This window comes from Vitis riparia, chromosome 6 (assembly GCF_004353265.1).
Source record: "Vitis riparia cultivar Riparia Gloire de Montpellier isolate 1030 chromosome 6, EGFV_Vit.rip_1.0, whole genome shotgun sequence".
NCBI lineage: Eukaryota > Viridiplantae > Streptophyta > Magnoliopsida > Vitales > Vitaceae > Vitis > Vitis riparia.
In genome coordinates, this window is record NC_048436.1 from 22,785,424 (window position 1) to 22,806,670 (window position 21,247).

Here is a 21,247-nt window from a genome sequence, read left to right on the forward strand (position 1 = left end):
CCGTTGGGATTGTGGCCGGAGATGTTTTGGTCTGATGTACGATCAAAATCCCTAGGGTGTAGCTATCTTTTTGTGGGGCCTTGCACAGTCGACCAATTTTGTTTTTGGGAAAATGAATATGGAGTCCGTATTACTGGTCTTTACCCCAACTCTTTTGCCACGTGGCTAAAATGCAGTTAGGATTTCAATTAAAAGAAAATTAAAAATTTTTACTAGAAAGTTTAATAGAAAATATATGGTAAGAAAAGTGGAATAGAAGCATGGGAAATTGATCTGCGAAGAGAGAGCATCAAGGTAGGGAAAATGGCGGAGGCGACGCCGTCGTCAGCTCCGGCACCGGCAGATGGAGAATCGATATCGCAGCAGCAGCAGAAGCCATGGCACATTTCATTTGCGGAGGATTTGCAGCGTACGGTCAGCGAATCGGCAGATTCCGCCATTCGCTCAGCTCTGTCTCTCCAGCAAAACTCGTCCTCTCATCTTCGCTCCTTGCAGGTTACTGTTTCATCCTCTTCTTTCTTTTCTTCCTTTCTCTTTTGTTTTCAGATTCATCTGAGTCCATGGATTTTTTATTTTTTTGTTTATATGTATGCTATGTATGCCCTATGTGAACATCTTCCTCCCTCCTGAAAAATTCATCTGTTTTGATGCTCGTCTTTATGATATCTAGTGTGATTAAGTCGATTAAAAAAGTGATTGGTTTGTATGATCTTTCTACGAAACTATTGCTTTATCAGAGATCCTTTTCCATAACTTTTATATATAATGTGTGTTTCAGAATCCAACTGGTTGGAATTTGTAGACATTCTATTTGTTTCAAATTCCTTATTATGCGATGAAAAGGAATCGGTAATTTACCCTGCCCTGTTTAGATCATGCAAATAGAATAGAAACCTGCTATTGATCCCTCTTCCTTCTGTTTGTCCTTCTCTTATCACTTGTTGATTTCATGTATATGGATTACATGATGAACTGGGTGTGATCTTGGATATTGCGTCAATAGGATCATAGCAAATTGTAGAGACCTGTTGAGCTTTTGACTAACCGGAGGCTATTTGTCAGTCAACTTCTCTATCAGTTTTTTCCTTTAGCTTCTCCCAAGAGGTCTTGTTAATATTCCCTCTAAGGTTCTGATACCACATTTTCTTCACTGGCCCAATATTAGAGAACAAAGTGGAGTGCTGCTTCACTAACCATGTTTATCTTTGGAGTTCAAATAGATGCTGTCTGCTGGGAGATGAATGCCACTCATCAAAGATCTGAAAAACCTATGGCATCTCAATTTCTTAATGAATGAATGCAAGGACAAGTGGCTTCGGAGGCCAGTCATGCCTTTCAACTGTTAACAACAAAATTAGAAAAAGTTTAGCCCTTGTGGCTTGACTCAAGTAGAAGAGATTGGGGGTGGGGATGTAAGAGTCTCCATGTTCAAGCTTGTGTAACAACAATTTATATATATATGGGAAATGAAGATTGTATTAAAAAGTGCAAAAAATAATGCACTAAAGTACATAGGATGTATACAACGGTCACCAAAAGATGGTAAAAATGGGGGGGAAGGGATAAACAAAAAACTACTCTCTCTCTTAATGAGAACCCAATCCATCAATGAAGTCACACAAAGACATTGGGCCTTCAACTATGCGCGATTTGGTCCAAGACAACAAGTTACAAAGAAACAAGTTTTTTCATTTTTGGTTAGGGAGCTCCTCATTTTCAAACAATCATCTATTTATCTTCCTCCAAATTGTCCAAAAGAGGCACAAAGGAGCTAGTGCCCACACCTTTTTCTGTTTCCTTCCAACAAAAGACCCATGACATTAATAGGATCTCCCTTACCGAGGACGGTAACACCTAAGATATGTCAAAAAGAGAGAACAAATGTTGTAGTTGATGGTCGGATCCTAATCCTAAAAGATGTTGTTACAAGTGGTAAGAAGTTTGGGTGTTGGAAGGTTTTTGAATTGGGGTGTAGTTGATGTTTTATTATTATTATTATTATTGTTTTTATTTTTTATAAGTAAACGCATAGAAAAATATTACACATAAAGAAAGAAAAGGGTGTCTGAAGGCCGACCCAAAGCATGCAAGGGGTATACAAAAGGCGCCCAAAGGCAATAATGAAAAAGAAGAGGGGATACAGAAAATCTCACTAGCCCTCAGCTAGAACCCTACCAATCAAAAAAGTTGATTCAAGGTAAAGGTCCTTCATCTATAATCGATTTAGTCCAAGACCAAAAATTACATACAAAAGAATTTTTGTAGTTGATGCTAGAGGAGCATTAGGAGGCATTTTGATTTTTTTAGGACAATAGAGTTTTGGATTTGTTGGAGCTAGAGTGTGGAGGATTCTCCATTTCAAGTCGCTTTAGGAATGTCGAAGATGGCTTTGTCTAGGTGTCCAAAGGTGTTTATGGTCCAATTTTAATGAGGAAAATAGAGGATTTTTGGGATGAATTAGGTGCTATCAAAGGTCTGTGGGACGATCCTTGGCGTGTAGGAGAGGATTTCAACTCTGTTAGATTTCCAGGGGAAAGAAGGAAAGAATTCAGATTAATAGTTGATATGAGGAGATTCTCAGATGTCTTAGAGGAGTTGAGGTTGAAGGACCTCCCTTTTTTTAGAGGGCAGTTTACGTGGTGTGGAGGCCTAAATTCTTAGGCGGCTTTAAGGGTGGACCGTTTCTTAGTCTCTGATGAGTGGGAGGACCATTTTTGGGGTATTTCTCATTTTGCCCTTCCTAGGCTTGTTTATGACCACTGTCCCATTGTTCTAGAGGGTTGAGAAGTCAAAAAGGACAAGACTCACTTTAGATTTGAGAATATGTGGCTCTTGTCAAATGGGTTCAAAGAGTTAATGAGAAATTGGTGCAGGTTCAAGCAATCATTGCCTTGTTGAGAAATTAAAGGCCTTTAAAAAGGATCTTAGAGTGTGGAACAAAGAAGTTTTTGGCAATGTCTCCTTCAACAAACCAAAAACCTTTTCTCACATTCAATTCTGGGACTCTAAGGAGAGAGAATGTCCCTTGTCTCTTGAGGAGGCAAAGGCCCGAAGGGCATGTTGGAGGATTATAAGAAGTGGACTTTAATGGAAGAAATTTCGTGGAGACAAAAATTTAGGGAGATTTGGTTAAAGGAAGGAGATAGGAACACCAAGTTCTTTCACAAGATGGTTAATGCATGTCAAGAAGGAATTTGTTAACCAAGGTGGGAATTAGTGAGGCTACTTTGACTGATGATGAAGAGATCAAGGATGGGATGTGTTAGGCTTATCAATTTCTTTTCTCAAAAACGGGGGATTGGAGACTGAGCATTAGGGGTTTGCGTTTTGATCTACTGGGGAAAGATAGGTCTAGAAGTCTAGAGGTGTCTTTTTCGAAGGAGGAAGTTTTTGAAGCCCTGTGCAGTCTTTCTGGTGACAAAGCTCTAGGCCCAGATGGTTTTACCATGGTGTTTTGACATTTTTGTTGGGATTTCACCAAACAAAAAATTATGGCTTTCTTTGGAGAGTTCTTTCTAAATGGTACGTTCCAAAGAAGCCTTAACTCCACTTTTTTGGTTTTGCTTCCAAAAAAAGGGGAAACTGAAGATTTGAAAGACTTCAGGCTAATTAGCTTGGTAAGGGGATTGTACAAGGTGCTTACAACAGGTTGAAGACAATAGTAGGGGAGGTGGTTTTTATTAACTAGCATGCCTTTATTCAAGGTAGACAGATTTTAGATATTGTGCTCATTGCTAGTGAGGCTGTTGATTATAGGTTAAAGAGCCATATCCCCAGTTTCCTTCTAAAAATGGACATTGAGAAGGTTTATGATCATGTCAACTGGGATTTTGTATTGTTAGTTATGTCTAAAAAGGGGGTTTGGGTAAAGGTGGACAAGTTGGATTAATTGGTTCACTTCCACAGCTAGCTTTTCAATTCTCATTAATGGAACTCCTTCGGGCTTTTTCCGCAGTTCTAAGGGTTTGAGACAAGGTGACTCGTTATCCCCCTTGAATTGACTGCACTCTAGTCTAAATGTCTTCCCACCCCAAGGCTATGCACAAACCCAAGAGTCATTTCTTTAATTTTGGTTTCCTTCAAACAAACCACATCCACCCTTTGAGATTTTATGACTAAATTTATTATCTTCCTTTTATCTTTGTCATTTTTCCCTTTAACATTCTAGGATAATAATCTTATCTTCATTTGCACCCCGACACAAAAGCCCTAAGAGAAAAACCCAATCCGGTATCAACCCTAGTTTTTTTATAGCTTATTGTCCACTTCAACTTCTTGAGTTCCCTGACAGATTTTGAAGATGGTGACTTCGTCTTTCTAGACACCCCATCCTGCCCCTTTTGATTAATTCTCCCCTTCATCCTCCTCAAAAGGTACAAAATTTCCTCTTCAAAACCTTTCGCCGGCATCCCAATGCATTGACTGAACTTCGCAAGGCAGCTAGAGTTCCACCCTTCATCTCGTCCCCCCTCTTCCAGTTGAAAATCAGTCATCTCTGCCAGTGGCCTCTCAAAAACTGACCCAACTGGGACAATTGTGAGGTCAATCACACCATCACTGCCTATCGAACCACAAGGAAGCTCTTTTCGGCCGCCGAGGATCACAGTATCTTCAAAAGGCACTACTCGTTGAGGATCCCAGTCCATCGCCACTGCCACTGAGCCTTCTAACCCACTGGAAGCCCTCTTCGGCACTAGTAGAGCTTCGTCGGGCCCTAAGAATAGAGTAGAAGAAAAATCACCCCGAAACCCCAAAGAAAAAAGAGAGCGGGAGTGAGAAATGGGGTACTTGGAGGCTTTCGCCATTAACGCCTCGTCGGTGATCGTCGGTCGACTTGAGAGCGATCCCTCGGGGGTGAAGTCTTCATCAGCCAGCACCACCAACTCCATCCTTGTTGCTCCCACATCGGTCTCTAAGGGAGCCCTAGGAGAAAAGAGTCACCCAAATAGGAAAAGGGGATGGGCCTCTTTAAACATAGGCCTAATAAGCCCCATAAAGCCCTTAGCCAAGCCCACATCCATAGGATTGGAGGGGTTAGAGCCCACAGCCCAGCCCGCTCCACTCGTGGGCTTTTCTTGCACCCACTCACTTGAGCCCAAAACCTTTTTTCCCTTTTTCTCCACACAGCCAGCTGTCCTAGACCCAAGCCCAAGAAAATCTGAGTCCAGTGAACAGTACCCTTAGCTGACCTACCCACTACACCAACAACACCCCTATTTCTTCTTCCATACTTGAATTGCTCGTCTGACCTTAATTTTTGAACACTAGGTTGACTCTCCCTCACGCTCTCACCAACGCGTGAGCCAACCACAAAGTCATGCCTAACCTCTCGCCCTGCACTTCTACAAGACTCAGTCCATGACACTACTTGAGAAACCCATGGAGGGGCTTCCCACCACAGACGAACTGCAAAACAAGTGTGACCGACTAGCACCTGCAGTGACCCTGACAGATCCTTCCTAGTGGTTCTCACCAAGATATGTACCCATTGTAGCTGAGAAAAAAGAGTTGTTTCCTCATCTACAGCTACAAAACCCCCACAACTTTGCCTGATCCTCTTGAAAACCTCTCTGCTCCAAAAATGGAGAGGGAGTCCTACAATCCTCACCCAAACTTCCTTGGCATGGCTCCCATTCTGAAAACACCCCACTTCGGGTCCTCATCTTTGCAACTGAGACTCTCTCTCCTTAAATCATCTATTGCCCCTTAAAAACACCATATCAACCTTAAATTTATTCTCAAACTCAAACAGAAAAAGGGCCCTACCCAACTTGTAGATTTTTAAACCCCTCCCCTCCTCCCCCCTCAAAGCCCATCGTGCAATCACCCACCCCTTCAAGGATGATAGAGGAGGAACCAAGTCTGAATTGTCGCCAAAACAACCTACCAAGCAATGACTTAACTGCTCTTCCTTGCAAAGAAGTTCTCGATCCCCAAAATACAGCCATAAAGACTCTCCTGGTTCCCCTGTCTTCACCCTCATAGCATCTGCATAAGTTCCTTTCACTTTCTCTTTGAAACTACACCCAACCTTTTCAAAGATGGGAACACCAGGAAAAACTTTGCTCACTGCTAGAGTGGAGACTCCTAGGGCCCTCAACTTCTTAGCCAACAAGAACCACCCCCCAACTAAACCTTTGCCCTCAGGAAAAATGAGACAATACTTCTTGGCTTCCACATCTCGCACAGAGCAGAGTAAGAATCTACTAGCTTCATTCAATTGACACTCCATCCTGAACTTTCTTCCCCCATCTTCCCAAACTTTTAGACACCTCAAACTTAACTTTTTCTTTACACCAAGCTTCCCCACCTTCCAGCAGATAGCTCAAACTTCTTTCTAAGCCTTTGCTCCTTTCCAAAATAATTCCTCTAGGTTTACCTTAGACTACTTCAATGGAGATTTCAAAGGTCTTGGACTCCACTGCAAACCAACATTTACCACCTCTCAAGCCTTCTCTCACCTCCGAAGCAACCATCTCCCTCACTCAATCTTTGTTGGATACATCAATTGAGAGAACTATAGTTCTCTATAGATCCAGATTATCATACTCTCTTCATTAAGCATGCAAAGGGCATAGTCATTGCTTTACAGTTTATTCATGTTCATATCTATTTAACTTGTTCTTTATAGTAATATCTTTGTTTTGCATTTACCTATAAAAATGATCTTTTTTAACTTCTTCTTTATGGTAATATCTTTGTTTTGCATTTACCTATAAAAAAATGTCTTTGTTTTGCAGGAATTTATACCTCAAATGGAATCCCAGTATAGAACTTATGAAGATGCTTTCTTCAAGAAAGTTAAAGGTGCTTAGTTGAATACCCTTGAATTGGCTTCTCTCCCCCAGGACATGATGCATGATTCTATATAAATTTACTTCTTGCTGGAAAAAAAAGAGGAAAATAGAAAAGGAAAAAAAAAAGGAAGAAAAAACCTTCATGGTATAATAGAGGTGGTCCCTGGGTTTAGCATCCTTGATTAATCAACCTATTCTCTTGTGCCTTTCAGCAGATCACTGATTGAGATTATCCCCTCCTTGTTGATAGGAAATTGGCCCCAAAATTCAATATGACTTTATCAAAATTTTAATTTCTCAATCGAGGGGGAATGCTAAAAAATGAGAGAGAGAGGTCGAGAGAGCGAGAGAGCGAGAGAGATTGAGAGAGCGAAAGAGGTCGAATACGAGAGAGCGACCGAGGCTGCCGGAGGGGAGAATGTTCGTCGCGCGGAGAATAGGAGGAAAAGGAAGACGTGGCGTTTCGGGGTGGAGTCCAAGTCTTTTGAGATGGAAATGGTGGAGAGGGGAGGAAAAACCCTAATCACCATAACGGAAAGCAAGAAAGGGGTATCGTCTTGGGTTCGTATGGGGGCATACAGCGTAGGGTTACTCATGGAAGGTCTGCATCAGTGCATCGAGGATGCGAGGGAAGAAAGATGGGAAAAGAACTGGAAGGAGAAGGGGCGAAGCTTCTCCCTGGTGCGCGATACCAACAGGGGGGGATGCTTTTTGCGTTTGGGGGTTGTCGATCTGGAGATGAAAAGATTTAGTATCTGCATACCGAAGGGCAAAGGGGACAAGGGGGGGTGGATGGCGATGGCGGAGGCTCTTCACCTGTTGGACCCCAACATGGACAAAAAAGTCCAACAAGAAGAAATGAGAACAATGGGAAGGCCAAGACAGGGGTTGGTGAAAGGTAGGTCATTTGCGGATATGGTGAAAGGGGAATGGAATAAGGGATCCAAAAGAATCCGAGTGGAGGTGGGACGGGAGGAGTGTTGCAGGAACCTGAGTAGATTGGAGCATTGTCTGATCGGAAAATGGTGCCCTAGCAATGCAATAGGGGGAGATTTGGAGCACATGGGCCGGGAAATGGCAAAGATCTGGGGCTTGAAAGGCAAGATGGGGATGGCAAGGTTGGGTACAGGACGAGTTCTGCTGGAATTCGAATTCGCGGAAGAAGCGAGGAGGGTTCTTCTCTCTGGTAACAAAGTGGTGGGAGGTGTTCATTTGAAATTAGAGTGTTGGAATCCAAGTTTGGGTTGTGTGGAGGAAGGTGAGGTAAGAGAGGAAGTGTGGGTAAGAATCCTAGGGCTCCCAATCTCTTTATGGGTTCCGTCGGTATTGAGAAAGGTGGGCGACGCGTGCGGAGGGTTCTTAGATGTTGACCCACAGACGGAGAGCATGGAGGAGTTGCAGTGGGCCAAGATCTTGGTCAGGTCGGACGGCGAGGGTCGCCCCGATATTCTGGAGATAGGGGTGGAAGAGATGACGTACTCTCTAACCCTATGGTGGGAGTCGTTGCCGGTGATAAGGCTGGAAGAGGGGGGGAATCAGGGCCTGTGGTGCAGTCCAAGAAGGGAGGAAGGAGGTGACGAAAATTCACGCGCCGGTATGCGAGTGGAGCAGACGACGCGCGCGGGTGTCGAGGTGTTGCGTCAGTCAGAGGACGTGACGGGTCGACTGCTGCAGGAAATGGGCCCCGCTGTGATGGGCTCACAGTCGCAAGTGGGTCTCCAGCTGGGCTCTGGATCGAAGAATGGGCCGCTAGCACCAGTCCAGGAGACGAATTTGGCTCTTGGGCCCTCTACGTCTTCAGCTAGTGATATATTTAAGGGAGGCCAGATTGGGCTGCGACAAGACAGTGGTTCGGGGAGGGCTTCAGACTATGGACTGGGCCATAATCATAAAGGTAAAGCCATTATAGCCCAGGAACCATTTTTAGACAATGGACTGATTTTAAAAACCCCTATCTCTGGCTCCAACGGTCATCTTAAAGTTGGCAATTTGGAGAGTGATTTTGTCAGATGCAGAGAAGAAGAAATGGGTAGACGACAGCAACTGGAACCAAATCAGCAGTGGGCAGAAAAGATGCTAGAGGAAGAAGCTGCGAGGTATGGCCTAGAGGTAAATATGGGGGGTATCAGGGCTCAAGGGTCTTCTTCTTCTAATCTCTTTTGTTTCGGTCGGACTCCGGAGAGGGAGTGTTACGACCATTCTGGGGTGCAAAGGGAAAGAATTCTGGTTGGCAGTGGGTCAAGAAGACCAAGTGCAGAAGAGGACACAGGGAGAAGGGAAGGCTGTTGGGATTTGATCGAGGTCAACAGTGTCAATTCTATGGGTAGAAATGCGGAGTGGAATACAGAACAATCGGATCTCCAAGAACATAGGACGGAAGATCAGCTCAATTGGGAGGAAAGCAACCTAGTCAAATTCAGTCATTTTCTGGGCTTCTCAACGGATGGTCTGGAGAAGGATATTTTGGCTTTTTTGGGCAAAATCAGGAAAAGGAGGGAGAAGATAATAGACAAAGGACTTTTGGAGACCTCAAGGTTCGAAAGGGAGCTTAAGAGGTTGGAGTGCATTGTTAACTATGAAGGGGATACTAGGAAGAAAGGCCCTCTCCAGGGCAGAGGGTACCAAAGTACAGTTGCCCAATGAATGTAAGAATTATGAGTTGGAATGTGAGGGGGGTGAATGATAGATCCAAGAGGAAGGTAATTAAGTCAGTGATTAGAAAACAAAAAATGGATCTGTTCTGTTTACAAGAAACAAAGATGCAAATTATGTCGGAAGAGGTGGTGAGGAGTCTAGGTCCGGGGAGATTTTTCGATTGGAAGGCTTTGATTGCCATGGGGACGGCGGGGGGAGTGTTGATTTGTTGGGACAAAAGATCGTTGGAGATATTGGGGGTGGAAGAGGGTCAATTCTCCATCTCCTGTAGATTCAGGAACTTGGGAGATGGAGCAACTTGGGTATTCACAGGGGTCTATGGTCCTTTCTCTAGTGATGATAGGGAGTGTTTGTGGGAGGAATTCGGGGCTATAAGAGGTCTGTGGGAGGAGCCATGGTGCTTAGGAGGTGATTTCAATTCAGTGCTGTACCCAGCTGAAAGAAGTAGAAATGGGAGGATTACTTCAACCATGAGGAGGTTTGCCCAGATCATAGATGAGCTAGGGCTTGTTGATATCCCTTTGCAAGGGGGGTCTTTTACTTGGAGTGGGGGGCTCAATAATCAATCGTGGGCCAGGTTGGATAGATTTCTTATGACCCCCAGTTGGTTAGACCGTTACAGCAGGGTCAATCAAAGAAGATTGATCCATCCAACATCCGATCACTTCCCGGTCCTGCTTGAGGGTGGAGGGATAAGGAGAGGCCCGTCCCCTTTCAAATTTGAAAACATGTGGCTCAAAGCTGAGGGGTTTAAAGATCTGATAGAGGGGTGGTGGCATGGGACAGTGGTTAGAGGTAGGCCAAGTTACAGGCTAGCGGTGAAAATGAGGGGGTTGAAACAAAATCTAAAGACTTGGAACAAGGAGGTTTTTGGAAGGGTGGAGAAAAATAAAGCTGAAGCTCTTCAGCAAGTGGAGCGCTGGGATATAGTGGAAGAAGAGAGAAGCTTAACAGAGGAGGAATCAGGCCATAAAAAAACAGCTAAGGAGAATTATGCTAAGTGGGTGTCGATGGAAGAAGAGCACTGGAGACAGCTATCTAGGGAATTATGGCTTAGGGAAGGGGATAGGAATACGGGGTACTTCCACCGCATGGCCAATGCCCGTAGGAGATCCAATTCCTTGGATAAAATCATAATAAATGGGGTGAGACTTACAGAGGAACAAGAAGTGAGGGAAGGAATTGCAAATGCCTACCAGCAAATTCTCTCGGATAGCTCGGGTTGGAAGGCGGATATAGGGGGCCTTATGCTGAAGCAGATCAGCCCTGCAGAAGCGGAAGTCCTTGAACAGCCTTTTTCTGAGGTTGAGATTTGTGCAGCTCTAATGGGGATGAATGGGGACAAAGCCCCGGGTCCGGATGGTTTCACAATTGCCTTTTGGCAAAGATGTTGGGAGATCGTCAAGGAGGATGTGATGGATATGTTCAAGGAATTCCATGAGCAGAAATCCTTCATAAAGAGCTTAAATCATACCTTTCTGGTTTTGTTGCCGAAGAAAGGGGGGGTGGAGGACTTGGGTGACTATAGACCAATCAGCTTGCTTGGGGGCTTGTATAAATTATTGGCTAAGGTGCTAGCCAATAGGCTCAAAAAAGTCATAGGAAAGGTGATCTCCCCGGATCAGAACGCTTTCATTAAAGGGAGACAGATTCTTGATGGTTCCCTAATAGCAAACGAGGTAATAGACTCTTGGCAAAAAAGGGGAGAAAAAGGCCTTATTTGTAAATTGGATATTGAGAAGGCGTATGATAGCATCAATTGGCAATTTTTGCTAAAGGTCATGCAAAAGATGGGCTTCGGGCCAAAATGGATTGAATGGATGTGGAGCTGCTTTTCCACAGTCAAGTACTCGGTGTTGGTGAATGGGAGTCCAGCTGGGTTCTTTTCAAGCTCAAAAGGTCTAAGGCAAGGGGACCCGCTGTCCCCTTATTTATTCGTGATGGGTATGGAAGTTCTAAGTGTCCTTATCACGAGGGCGGTAGAAGGGGGGTTCATCTATGGCTGTAGTATTTGGAAAGGTAGAGGGCAGTCCATCAACGTCTCTCACCTTTTGTTCGCGGATGATACAATAGTTTTTTGCGAGGCAAAAAGAGAATCCTTGTTGTATTTGAGCTGGATCCTCTTTTGGTTTGAAGCGGCATCTGGTTTAAAGATTAACTTGGACAAAAGTGAGGTCATTCCGGTAGGGGAGGTGGAAGGGATTCTTGATATGGCAGCTGAAATCGGGTGTAGGGTGGGACAGCTGCCCACAGTTTACTTGGGGCTGCCGCTTGGGGCGTCTAATAGGGCCTCATCCATTTGGGACGGGGTGGAGGAGAAAATGAGGTGGAGGTTGGCCCTTTGGAAACGCCAATTTCTGTCCAAAGGAGGGAGACTCACGCTTATAAAGAGCACGCTGGCCAGCATTCCTTTGTATCATATGTCGTTATTCCGTTTGCCTAAATCAGTGGCAAAAAGGCTTGAAATGATTCAAAGGAATTTTTTATGGGGAGGCGACAATGGGGGGAACAAGGCTCACCTAGTCAAATGGGAGGCGGTGTGCGCGGACAAAGAAAAGGGAGGGTTGGGGATAAGGAAGCTTGTTTGTTTGAACAAAGCACTTCTAGGCAAATGGATTTGGAGATTCGCGAGTGCAAAGGAGGAGTTTTGGAAAAAAGTGCTTGAGGCTAAGTACGGGCAAGAGGAGTTTGGGTGGAGGACTAAGAAGGCAAATGGGGTTTTTGGAGTTGGGGTTTGGAAGGAAATATTGAAGGAGTCCGATTGGTGTTGGGAGAACATGGTGTTCAAGGTGGGAAAAGGCAATAAAATAAGGTTTTGGTTAGATCCTTGGTGTGGAAACAGTGTGCTGTCCCAAGGATTCCCGGACCTATTTTCCATGGCTGCCCAAAGGAACGTCACTGTGGAGGAGTATTGGGATCAGAATGTGGGTCAAGGAGGGTGGAATTTAAGGCTGTTAAGAGACTTCAATGACTGGGAGTTGGGGTTGGCGGGTAATCTATTAGTAGAGTTGAGGAACCATAGAGTAACCTTGGAGGAAGACGCGGTTTTTTGGAAGGAAGGAGCGGACGGGCTGTTCAAAGTAAAGAAAGCGTATAGGGTGTTGGATAATGCTGATGGTGCGGATTTCCCTCATAGCAATGTATGGGTGGGCAAAGTGCCAACCAAAATTGTTTTTTTTGCTTGGGAAGCTACATGGGGGAAGGTTCTCACATTGGATAGGTTGCAAAGAAGAGGGTGGCAATTCCCTAACCGGTGTTTCTTGTGTGGGTGTGAAGAGGAAACAATCAATCATTTATTAATTCATTGTACAGTGACAAAAGGATTGTGGGATATCATACTTGCGTTGTGTGGTGTACAGTGGGTGTTTCCTTATACTGTTAAGGAGGTCCTTAGAAGTTGGAAAGGCTCTTTTGTGGGGAGAAAAAGGAAAAAAGTGTGGAAAGCCATCCCGCTTTTTATTTTTTGGACAGTTTGGAAAGAGAGGAATAGGTTTGCTTTTAAGGGGGGAGTGTTAGCTTTTCAGAAGTTAAAAACTTCGTTTGTGTATTTTTTGTGGGGTTGGGCTAAAGTGTATATTGATATGGAGTCGAACTCCCTTATAGGCTTCTTGGAGTGGTTAGCTTCCAAGTAGGGGTTGGGTTGTTTGTTTTTTGCTTAGGGGTTGTAGCCTCGTATACTTCCTGTATGCTTTGAGGTTTCTTGCCTCTTTTTCAATACAATTGCTTGCTTATCAAAAAAAAAAAAATTTAATTTCTCAATCAATGACCTCTTTCCTAGGAACCAGATTTCCTACTCTATATCAGACTTCTAATGCCCAATGGTCAGTAACTCGGTTTGAAATATGGGCAATAACACATTGTACAGGTCACTTCTAATATTTCAATTTGAATGATAATTTGATTATTTAATCAGCTATGTGTGGGGGTTGTTTCTGTTGAGAATGACAGAATCAAGCATGATTCTTTTGATCTTTCATTATATGCTACTTATTTGTTGTAGATGAGTTGACGAGTGCAAAAGAACACCCAGCTGTGGCTGGTGCAGTTGCTGTTACAGCTGGCCTCATCTTCCTGCGAGGTATGAAATATATCTTTTTCTCTGCTGGGTTGTAGAAGTTTTGTTGATCTTTTTCGATGTTTTGAATTGTTTTCTTTCTATAACCATGTAACTGGTGTGGCTATAGGCCTTAGATGATGCTTACATGGCTTTTCCCTCCTTTTATGGAGCTTGGAAATGTATAGGGATTAAGCAGGTGATGAATGTGTTTTTTGACTTCCTACTATTAGAAAATAGTTTTTTATTTTTTATTTTATTATTTTTTTTTATAGAAACAAAAACAATTTCATTAATAGAGTAAATAAGGAAAGGATGAGAAATCATTTTCTAATACAAAACCTGGTCAAAACAAAGGAAAAAAAGTCTTAAAGACATCAAAATGTCTTGATATTACTATTTTAATCCTTTTGATTCACATATTGAAATTCAATCAAGTTGAATAAAGTTGAGAGAAATGCCCTGGAAAGCTATAGTAGTAATGGCCCAAAAAGATAAATAAAAATAGACTAGGTCCCTTAAAGTTTCAAAAGTCCTCCACTTGCTCTCAAAGATCCTTGCATATTTTTTCCTGCCATACTATCTGAATCAATGTAAGCCAAGTGATTTACCATAAAACTTTGCCTCTTACAGTGCTCCTCAATCCCCTAAAAGAAATGGTAAACATGTCATTGACACTTCTAAGATGAACCTAATCCAAGCTGGCTGGTTAGAATAACTTGTATCAAAAGTCCAAAGTTGTCGAATAGTATAGAAAAGGTGATTTATCAATTCTCCAATACCCATACATAGAGTGTAAGAATATGGATTAAGGACTTTGAAAGGTCTTCTCACTTGAAGCAAGTCGCTGTTATTTACCTTTTTGTTGGCCACTAACTAAGCAAATGCCTTGACGTTTGTATGGGGCTTTTGATTTCCATATGAAATCAATAGGAGAAAGAGAATTGAAGTTGATTGATTAGATAAGGCTAGGAAGAAAGATTTGATAGAAAATAAGTTGGAAAGTGATAATGATCAAGCTCTCACATCTAAGGATGACGGTGATAGGTTAACACTATTGAGAATGAGTCTTTCAAGATCCTTTATATTTGAATTGATGAGGTTTTGTCAAAAGTTAAATATCTGATTGAAAGGGGAAAATGGTCTCAGGATAGATGAAATAGGAGAATTTTGAATTGAGGAAACTCTGTAAAGACTTGAAAATTTTAAAGCCAAAGGTTAATTCCTCCCGCCACAAGTCTTCCCAAAAATGGATTTTTGTCTCATTTCCTATCAAAAATTGAGTATGACTAGAGAAATCATGGAAAACCTAAGAAATGGCCTTCCAAGTGCATCAATGCAACTAATCTTAGAAAATAATGGCAAGAGCATGTTTATTTAAGATGGGAAGAGCATGTTAATTTTGGTATCTTCCCTTCTGCATGCTGGAATCTTTTTCTTTCAAAGCAAAAGTTTAGGTTTCCGAGCATTATATGAAAAGCGGTTGTTCTATTCTTGATGGGAAAACAAAATTTTATTGAAGTACAATAGAGAAGACTAGAATTTTCCAAAGGAAAAGGGGTTGGAAGTAGCATAATGCTCTTTTCAAGAAAAAGTAAAGTTTGCTTTTCTATTGCAAACTATTGAGCAATCAAACAAGAAATAGAAACGGTCCTCTTGATAAGATTTGAAAGATCCTAATTCCACTCAAGGCTGTTTGTAGCCAAGGTTCTAGACATGGCATTGAAGCAATCCCCTGCACTATATATATATATATATATATATATATATATATATATATATATATATATATATATATATGTATGTATGTATATAGTATATATGTATGTTATTATTATTATTATTATTATTATTATTTTGTCTAAAACAAACATTTTTTGTCACAATGACTACATAGCTTTGGTCGAAAGTGGGAATGTTAGAGGCACACATCTAAAAATAGTTACAAATATGAACTCAAGAACTTGGGGTAGGTATGTATGTATATATGTATATTGTTATTATTTTTGTATATTATTATTATTATTATTATTATTATTATTTTTTTGTCAAAAACAAACATTTTTTTGTCACAGTGACTGTAGAGCTTTGGTCAAAAGTGGGAATATTAGAGGTGCACATCTAAAAATAGTTACAAATATGAACTTAAGAACTTGGGGTAGGTAGGTATGTATGTATGTATATTATTATTATTATTATTATTATTTTTTGGTCAAAAACAAACATTTTTTGTCACAACGACTACATAGCTCTGGTCAAAAGTGGGAATGTTAGAGGTGCACTTTTCAAGAAAAAGTAAAGTTTGCTTTTCTATTGCAAACTAGTGAGCAATCAAACAAGAAATAGAAACGGTCCTCTTGATAAGATTTGAAAGATCCTAATTCCACTCAAGGCTGTTTGTAGCCAAGGTTCTAGACATGGCATTGAAGCAATTCCCTGCACTATATATATATATATATATATATATATATATATATATATATATATATATATATATATATATATGTATGTATGTATGTATGTATGTATGTATGTATATATGTATGTTATTATTATTATTATTATTTTGTCTAAAACAAACATTTTTTGTCACAATGACTACATAGCTCTGGTCAAAAGTGGGAATGTTAGAGGTACACATCTAAAAATAGTTACAAATATGAACTCAAGAACTTGGGGTAGGTATGTATGTATATACGTATATTATTATTATTTTTGTATATTATTATTATTTTTTTTTTGTCAAAAACAAACATTTTTTGTCACAGTGACTGTAGAGCTCTGGTCAAAAGTGGGAATATTAGAGGTGCACATCTAAAAATAGTTACAAATATGAACTTAAGAACTTGGGGTAGGTATGTATGTATGTATGTATATTATTATTATTATTATTATTATTTTTGTCAAAAACAAACATTTTTTGTCACAACGACTACATAGCTCTGGTCAAAAGTGGGAATGTTAGAGGTGCACTTTTCAAGAAAAAGTAAAGTTTGCTTTTCTATTGCAAACTATTGAGCAATCAAACAAGAAATAGAAACGGTCCTCTTGATAAGATTTGAAAGATCCTAATTCCACTCAAGGCTGTTTGTAGCCAAGGTTCTAGACATGGCATTGAAGCAATCCCCTGCACTATATATATATATATATATATATATATATATATGTATGTATGTATATATGTATGTTATTATTATTATTATTATTTTGTCTAAAACAAACATTTTTTGTCAATATGACTACATAGCTCTAGTCGAAAGTGGGAATGTTAGAGGTACACATCTAAAAATAGTTACAAATATGAACTCAAGAACTTGGGGTAGGTATGTATGTATATATGTATATTATTATTATTTTTGTATATTATTATTATTATTATTATTATTATTATTATTTTTTGTCAAAAACAAACATTTTTTGTCACAGTGATTGTAGAGCTCTGGTCAAAAGTGGGAATATTAGAGGTGCACATCTAAAAATAGTTACAAATATGAACTTAAGAACTTGGGGTAGGTAGGTATGTATGTATGTATATTATTATTATTATATATATATTTTTTTTGTCAAAAACAAACATTTTTTGTCACAATGACTGCATAGCTCTGGTCAAAAGTGGGAATGTTAGAGGTGCACATCTAAAAATAGTTACAAATATGAACTCAAGAACTTGGGGGGAAGAAAATCCCTTAAAAAGAAGAAGTCAACAACTTAGGTCCCTATTTTGCTAACATATCTGCCACCTGGTTAGTTGCTCAAGGAATCTAGCAGAATGATCACCCTAACTCTAAAGTGATGTAAAAAATTTGGCATGGTCATCCATCAAATCTCCATGAGCTTCTCTCCTTATTTACCCAATGTAGCACTATTAAAAATCCCCTTCTACTAGAAGGTTACCCTCCACTTTTACAAGCTTTGAGTTTCTGAATGTGCCATATATTTGAAAATAGTCCTTTCATTGACTCTTAAATTCGAGCCTCAATGGCTAGACCCACTCCAACATTAGAAATTGCTTTCACTAATGTTCCACCTAAATGGCTAGACCCCTCTACTATAATTTTATTTTATTTTTACTTTTTTTTTTTTTTTTTTTTTTTTTTATCAATAAGCAAAAATTGTATTGCAAAACGGTGCTAAAATAGCGACCCACAGAATTACAATATAGAGACACTCATCCCTTTAGAAAAGGACCCAAAACAAGAAGGAAAAAACAAAAAACCTTCTCCCTTATCATGAACCCATTCAATCTACAAAATCTATTAAGGTCGAAGGACCATTTTTTATCCACAATTTGGTTTCCAACCAAAGTAAATATACAAAAGAAGCTTTTAGCCTTTGGATGAACAACACGCTATCTTCAAAAGCAATTCTATTCCTTGCCTTCCAAATGACCCAAAACAAGCATGATGGTCCCACTTGCCACACCTTCTCCCTCTTCTTACCCACAAAAGAGCCCCTCCACCCTAAAAGGGTTTCCTTTATCGAGGAAGGAAACACCCAAGATACTGCAAATAAAGAAAGGAACAACATCCACACTTCCCTTATTTTTTCACAATGAAGAAGGAGGTGATCAATCGACTCTTCAAATATTTGGCACAAAAAGCATCTATTAGCCAAAGCCCAACCCCTTTTTTGCAAATGGTCCAAGGTTAGAACTCTTCCTCACGAAGCCTCCCAAGCAAAGAAACTTAATTTTGGCTGCACACAAGAGTTCCAAATAATCTTCGAAGGGAAAGAAGCAAGAGAAACCGACTGCAAGGCCCTATACAAAGACTTTACAGAAAAAAAACCCCATCCTTTGAAACCATCCACCTCACCCTATCCTCCTCATCCACACTAACCTTCTTTCCATCCAAACAACAAAACAACCTTTCCACCTCTTCCAACTCCCAATCATTGAAAGGTCTATTGAAACAAGGACTCCAACCGCGGCTGTCCAAACTTCATTCACCCAAGCCTCTTTGGAAGTTGCTAGAGCAAATAAGGAAGAGAAAACCTCGCACAAAGGGGTGGTTCCACACCACTTGTCTTTCCAAAACCTCACATTTTTTCCATCACCCACCACAAAGTCAAAAGAAGGGGTTACTAGTGTCCCATCTTATTGCTTTCAACAACCCGACTCCATAGGCCTCCCTAGCCTCGCAAGAGCTCCACCCTTCACTTTCCTCCCCGTATTTCCTTCTAATCACTTGGTTCCAAAGGGCATTTCTTTCAATTGCAAAACGCCAAACCCACTTGCCAAAGAGAGCCCTATTAAGAGTCCCAAGGCTCTTAACCCTCAACCCTCCTTTTATTTTTTCTTCACAAACAATCAGCCACCTTACTAAGTGTAGTTTTTGCTCACAAGCCCCACCACCCCACAAACAATCCCTTTGAATTTGCTCCAATCTCATTTTAACCACTTTAGGCAGCTTGAAAATAGACATGAAATAGATCGGTAAATTGGACAAAGTACTTTGAATTAAGGTAATCTTCCCTCCTTTTGAAATGTATTGACGTTTCCACATAGCTAATCTTTTCCGAAATCTTTCTTCTATTCCATCCCAAACGGCAGTAGATTTAAAAGGAGCACCCAACGACATTCCTAAGTACGTGGAGGGCAATCTTCCCACCTTATAACCGAACTCATCAGTCAACTCTTCTACATTCTCAACTCTACCAATCGGAATCAGCTCACTTTTTTCCAAATTCACTCTCAACCCTGAAATTGCCTCAAACCACATTAACAGCCAGCACAAATATGTCAACTGCTCCTCCTCTGCCTCACAAAAAATCAACGTATCATCACCAAACAACAAATGAGAGACTTGGACCCCTTTACCCCTTCTTCCCTGAATCGAGCAAGGCGACAAAAAACCTCCAGAAACTGTTCTCTTCAGCAGACAGCTGAAAACCTCCATAACAATTACAAATAAGTAAGGCAAAAAGGGGTCTCCTTGCCTTAAACCCCTTGAGCTTTGAAAAAATCCAGTAAGACTTCCATTCACCATAACAAAAAATCTAGCAATGGATAAACACCACTTTATCCATCTACGCCACCTTTCCCCAAACCCCATCTTCTCGAACACCGCCAAAAGAAAAGACCAGTCCACATAATCATAGGTTTTCTCAATGTCCAATTTGCATAGAATTGTCCCCCCTCTATTGCTTTTCAAAATGAAGTCTATTGCTTCATTAGCAATCAACACTATAACCATAATCTGTTGTTCCTCCACAAAAGCATTTTGAGACGTTGAGATCACCTTAGCTAACACTCCTTCAGTCTGTTAGTCAGCACCTTAGCTAACCACTTGTACAACCCTCCCACCAAGCTAATTGACCTAAAATCCTTCAAATCCTCAACCCCCTCTTTCTTAGGAATCAACACTAGAAATGTTGCATTCAGACTTCTCACAAAACTCCCAAACTCATGGAACTGTCTGAAGAAGTTAATCACCTCCTCCTTTACAAAATCCCAAGAAAACTATTAGAATGCCATTGAGAAGCTGTCCGGGCCTGGAGCTTTCTCTCCACAGAAACCTAACAGCGCACCAAAAACCTCTTCCTCCGAGAAAGGCTTCTCCAACCCCTCCACATCCAGCTATTCCAACCTCTCAAAAATCAAACCATCTATATTGGGCTTCCAACCTCCGAGATCCAACAGACCTTGGAAAGCTCTGCTCACTTCCTCTTTAATTTCACTTTCCTTAGTGAGCCATCTCCCATTCACTTTTACTTTAGTCGACCGATTCTTTCTTCTATGAGCATTAGCCATCTGATGAAAAAACCTTGTATTTGTATCCCCTTCTTTCAGCCAAATTTCTCTAAACTTCTGCCTCCACGACGCTTCTTCTAAAAGGACCCACTTTTTATACGTCTCTCTTGCCTTCTTCCTAACTTCCTCTTCTTCCATAGACAGAGAGCGAACACTCTCTTCCTTGTCCCAAAAATCCACTAAATTCTAGGCACTCAACTTCTTAAATTCAATCTGACGAAAAACCTCTTTATTCTAGCTTCACAGGATCGATTTCAAGGCCTTCAATTTTTCAGTCAAAATGAAGCTGGTTGAGACCCACTGACCTGAATCCCCTCCCCCCACTTTCTCAACACCTCTTTAAAGCCCTCCTCCTTCAACCACATATTTTCAAATCTAAAAGGCGTGGGCCCTCTCCTCATTCCTCCCCCATTAAGAAGAATCGGAGAGTGATCAGAAATCGGCCTAGCCAGAACAACTTGAATGGCCCCCTAAAAATGAACTTCCTAATCTTTAAAAATGAGAAACCGATCAATTCTCGACTTTAATCGATTATTAAAACCTCCACTCCATGTGAACAACCCCCCCTGAAAAGGCAAGTCCCTTAGTTTTAAGTCCTCAACCACCTCTGAGAATCTCCTCATTGCCGAGGACAGACGACCTCCTCTACTACGCTCAGATGGGAATCTTGTCATATTAAAATCTTCTGCTATGCACCATGGCTCATGCCACAAACCTCTAATGGCCCCTAGCTCATTCAAAAAATCTTCTCTCTCCACCTTCACAGTGGGCCCATACACTCCTGTGAAAATCCAGTAAAAGCCATCCTCACAATTCTTGAAGCGACAAGAGATTGAATATTTGCCCACTTCCATCTCCACCATCTGCAACACCCTATTATCCCAGAAACCCCCACCGCACCCCTTAAATTCACTGCCCCCCACTCTAAACATCTTCCTATCTTGAGACTTCTCACATTCCTACTAGTCATATCCTGAATTTTGTTTCCTG

The 21,247-nt window shown here is 41.1% G+C and overlaps 1 protein-coding gene across 1 annotated transcript in view; it reads left to right on the plus strand.

Moving 5' to 3' along the window:
- Positions 1-248: 248 nt before the first annotated feature.
- The window catches only part of LOC117915750 (RGS1-HXK1-interacting protein 1), a 37,451-nt gene continuing 16,452 nt past the window's right edge, over positions 249-21,247 (plus strand). The window contains exons 1-3 of the mRNA XM_034831430.1: positions 249-495; positions 6,741-6,807; positions 13,453-13,530. Coding sequence (XP_034687321.1) covers positions 304-495; positions 6,741-6,807; positions 13,453-13,530 — 337 coding nt within the window. The 5' untranslated portion in view covers positions 249-303. The remainder of the gene's footprint in view (positions 496-6,740; positions 6,808-13,452; positions 13,531-21,247) is intronic.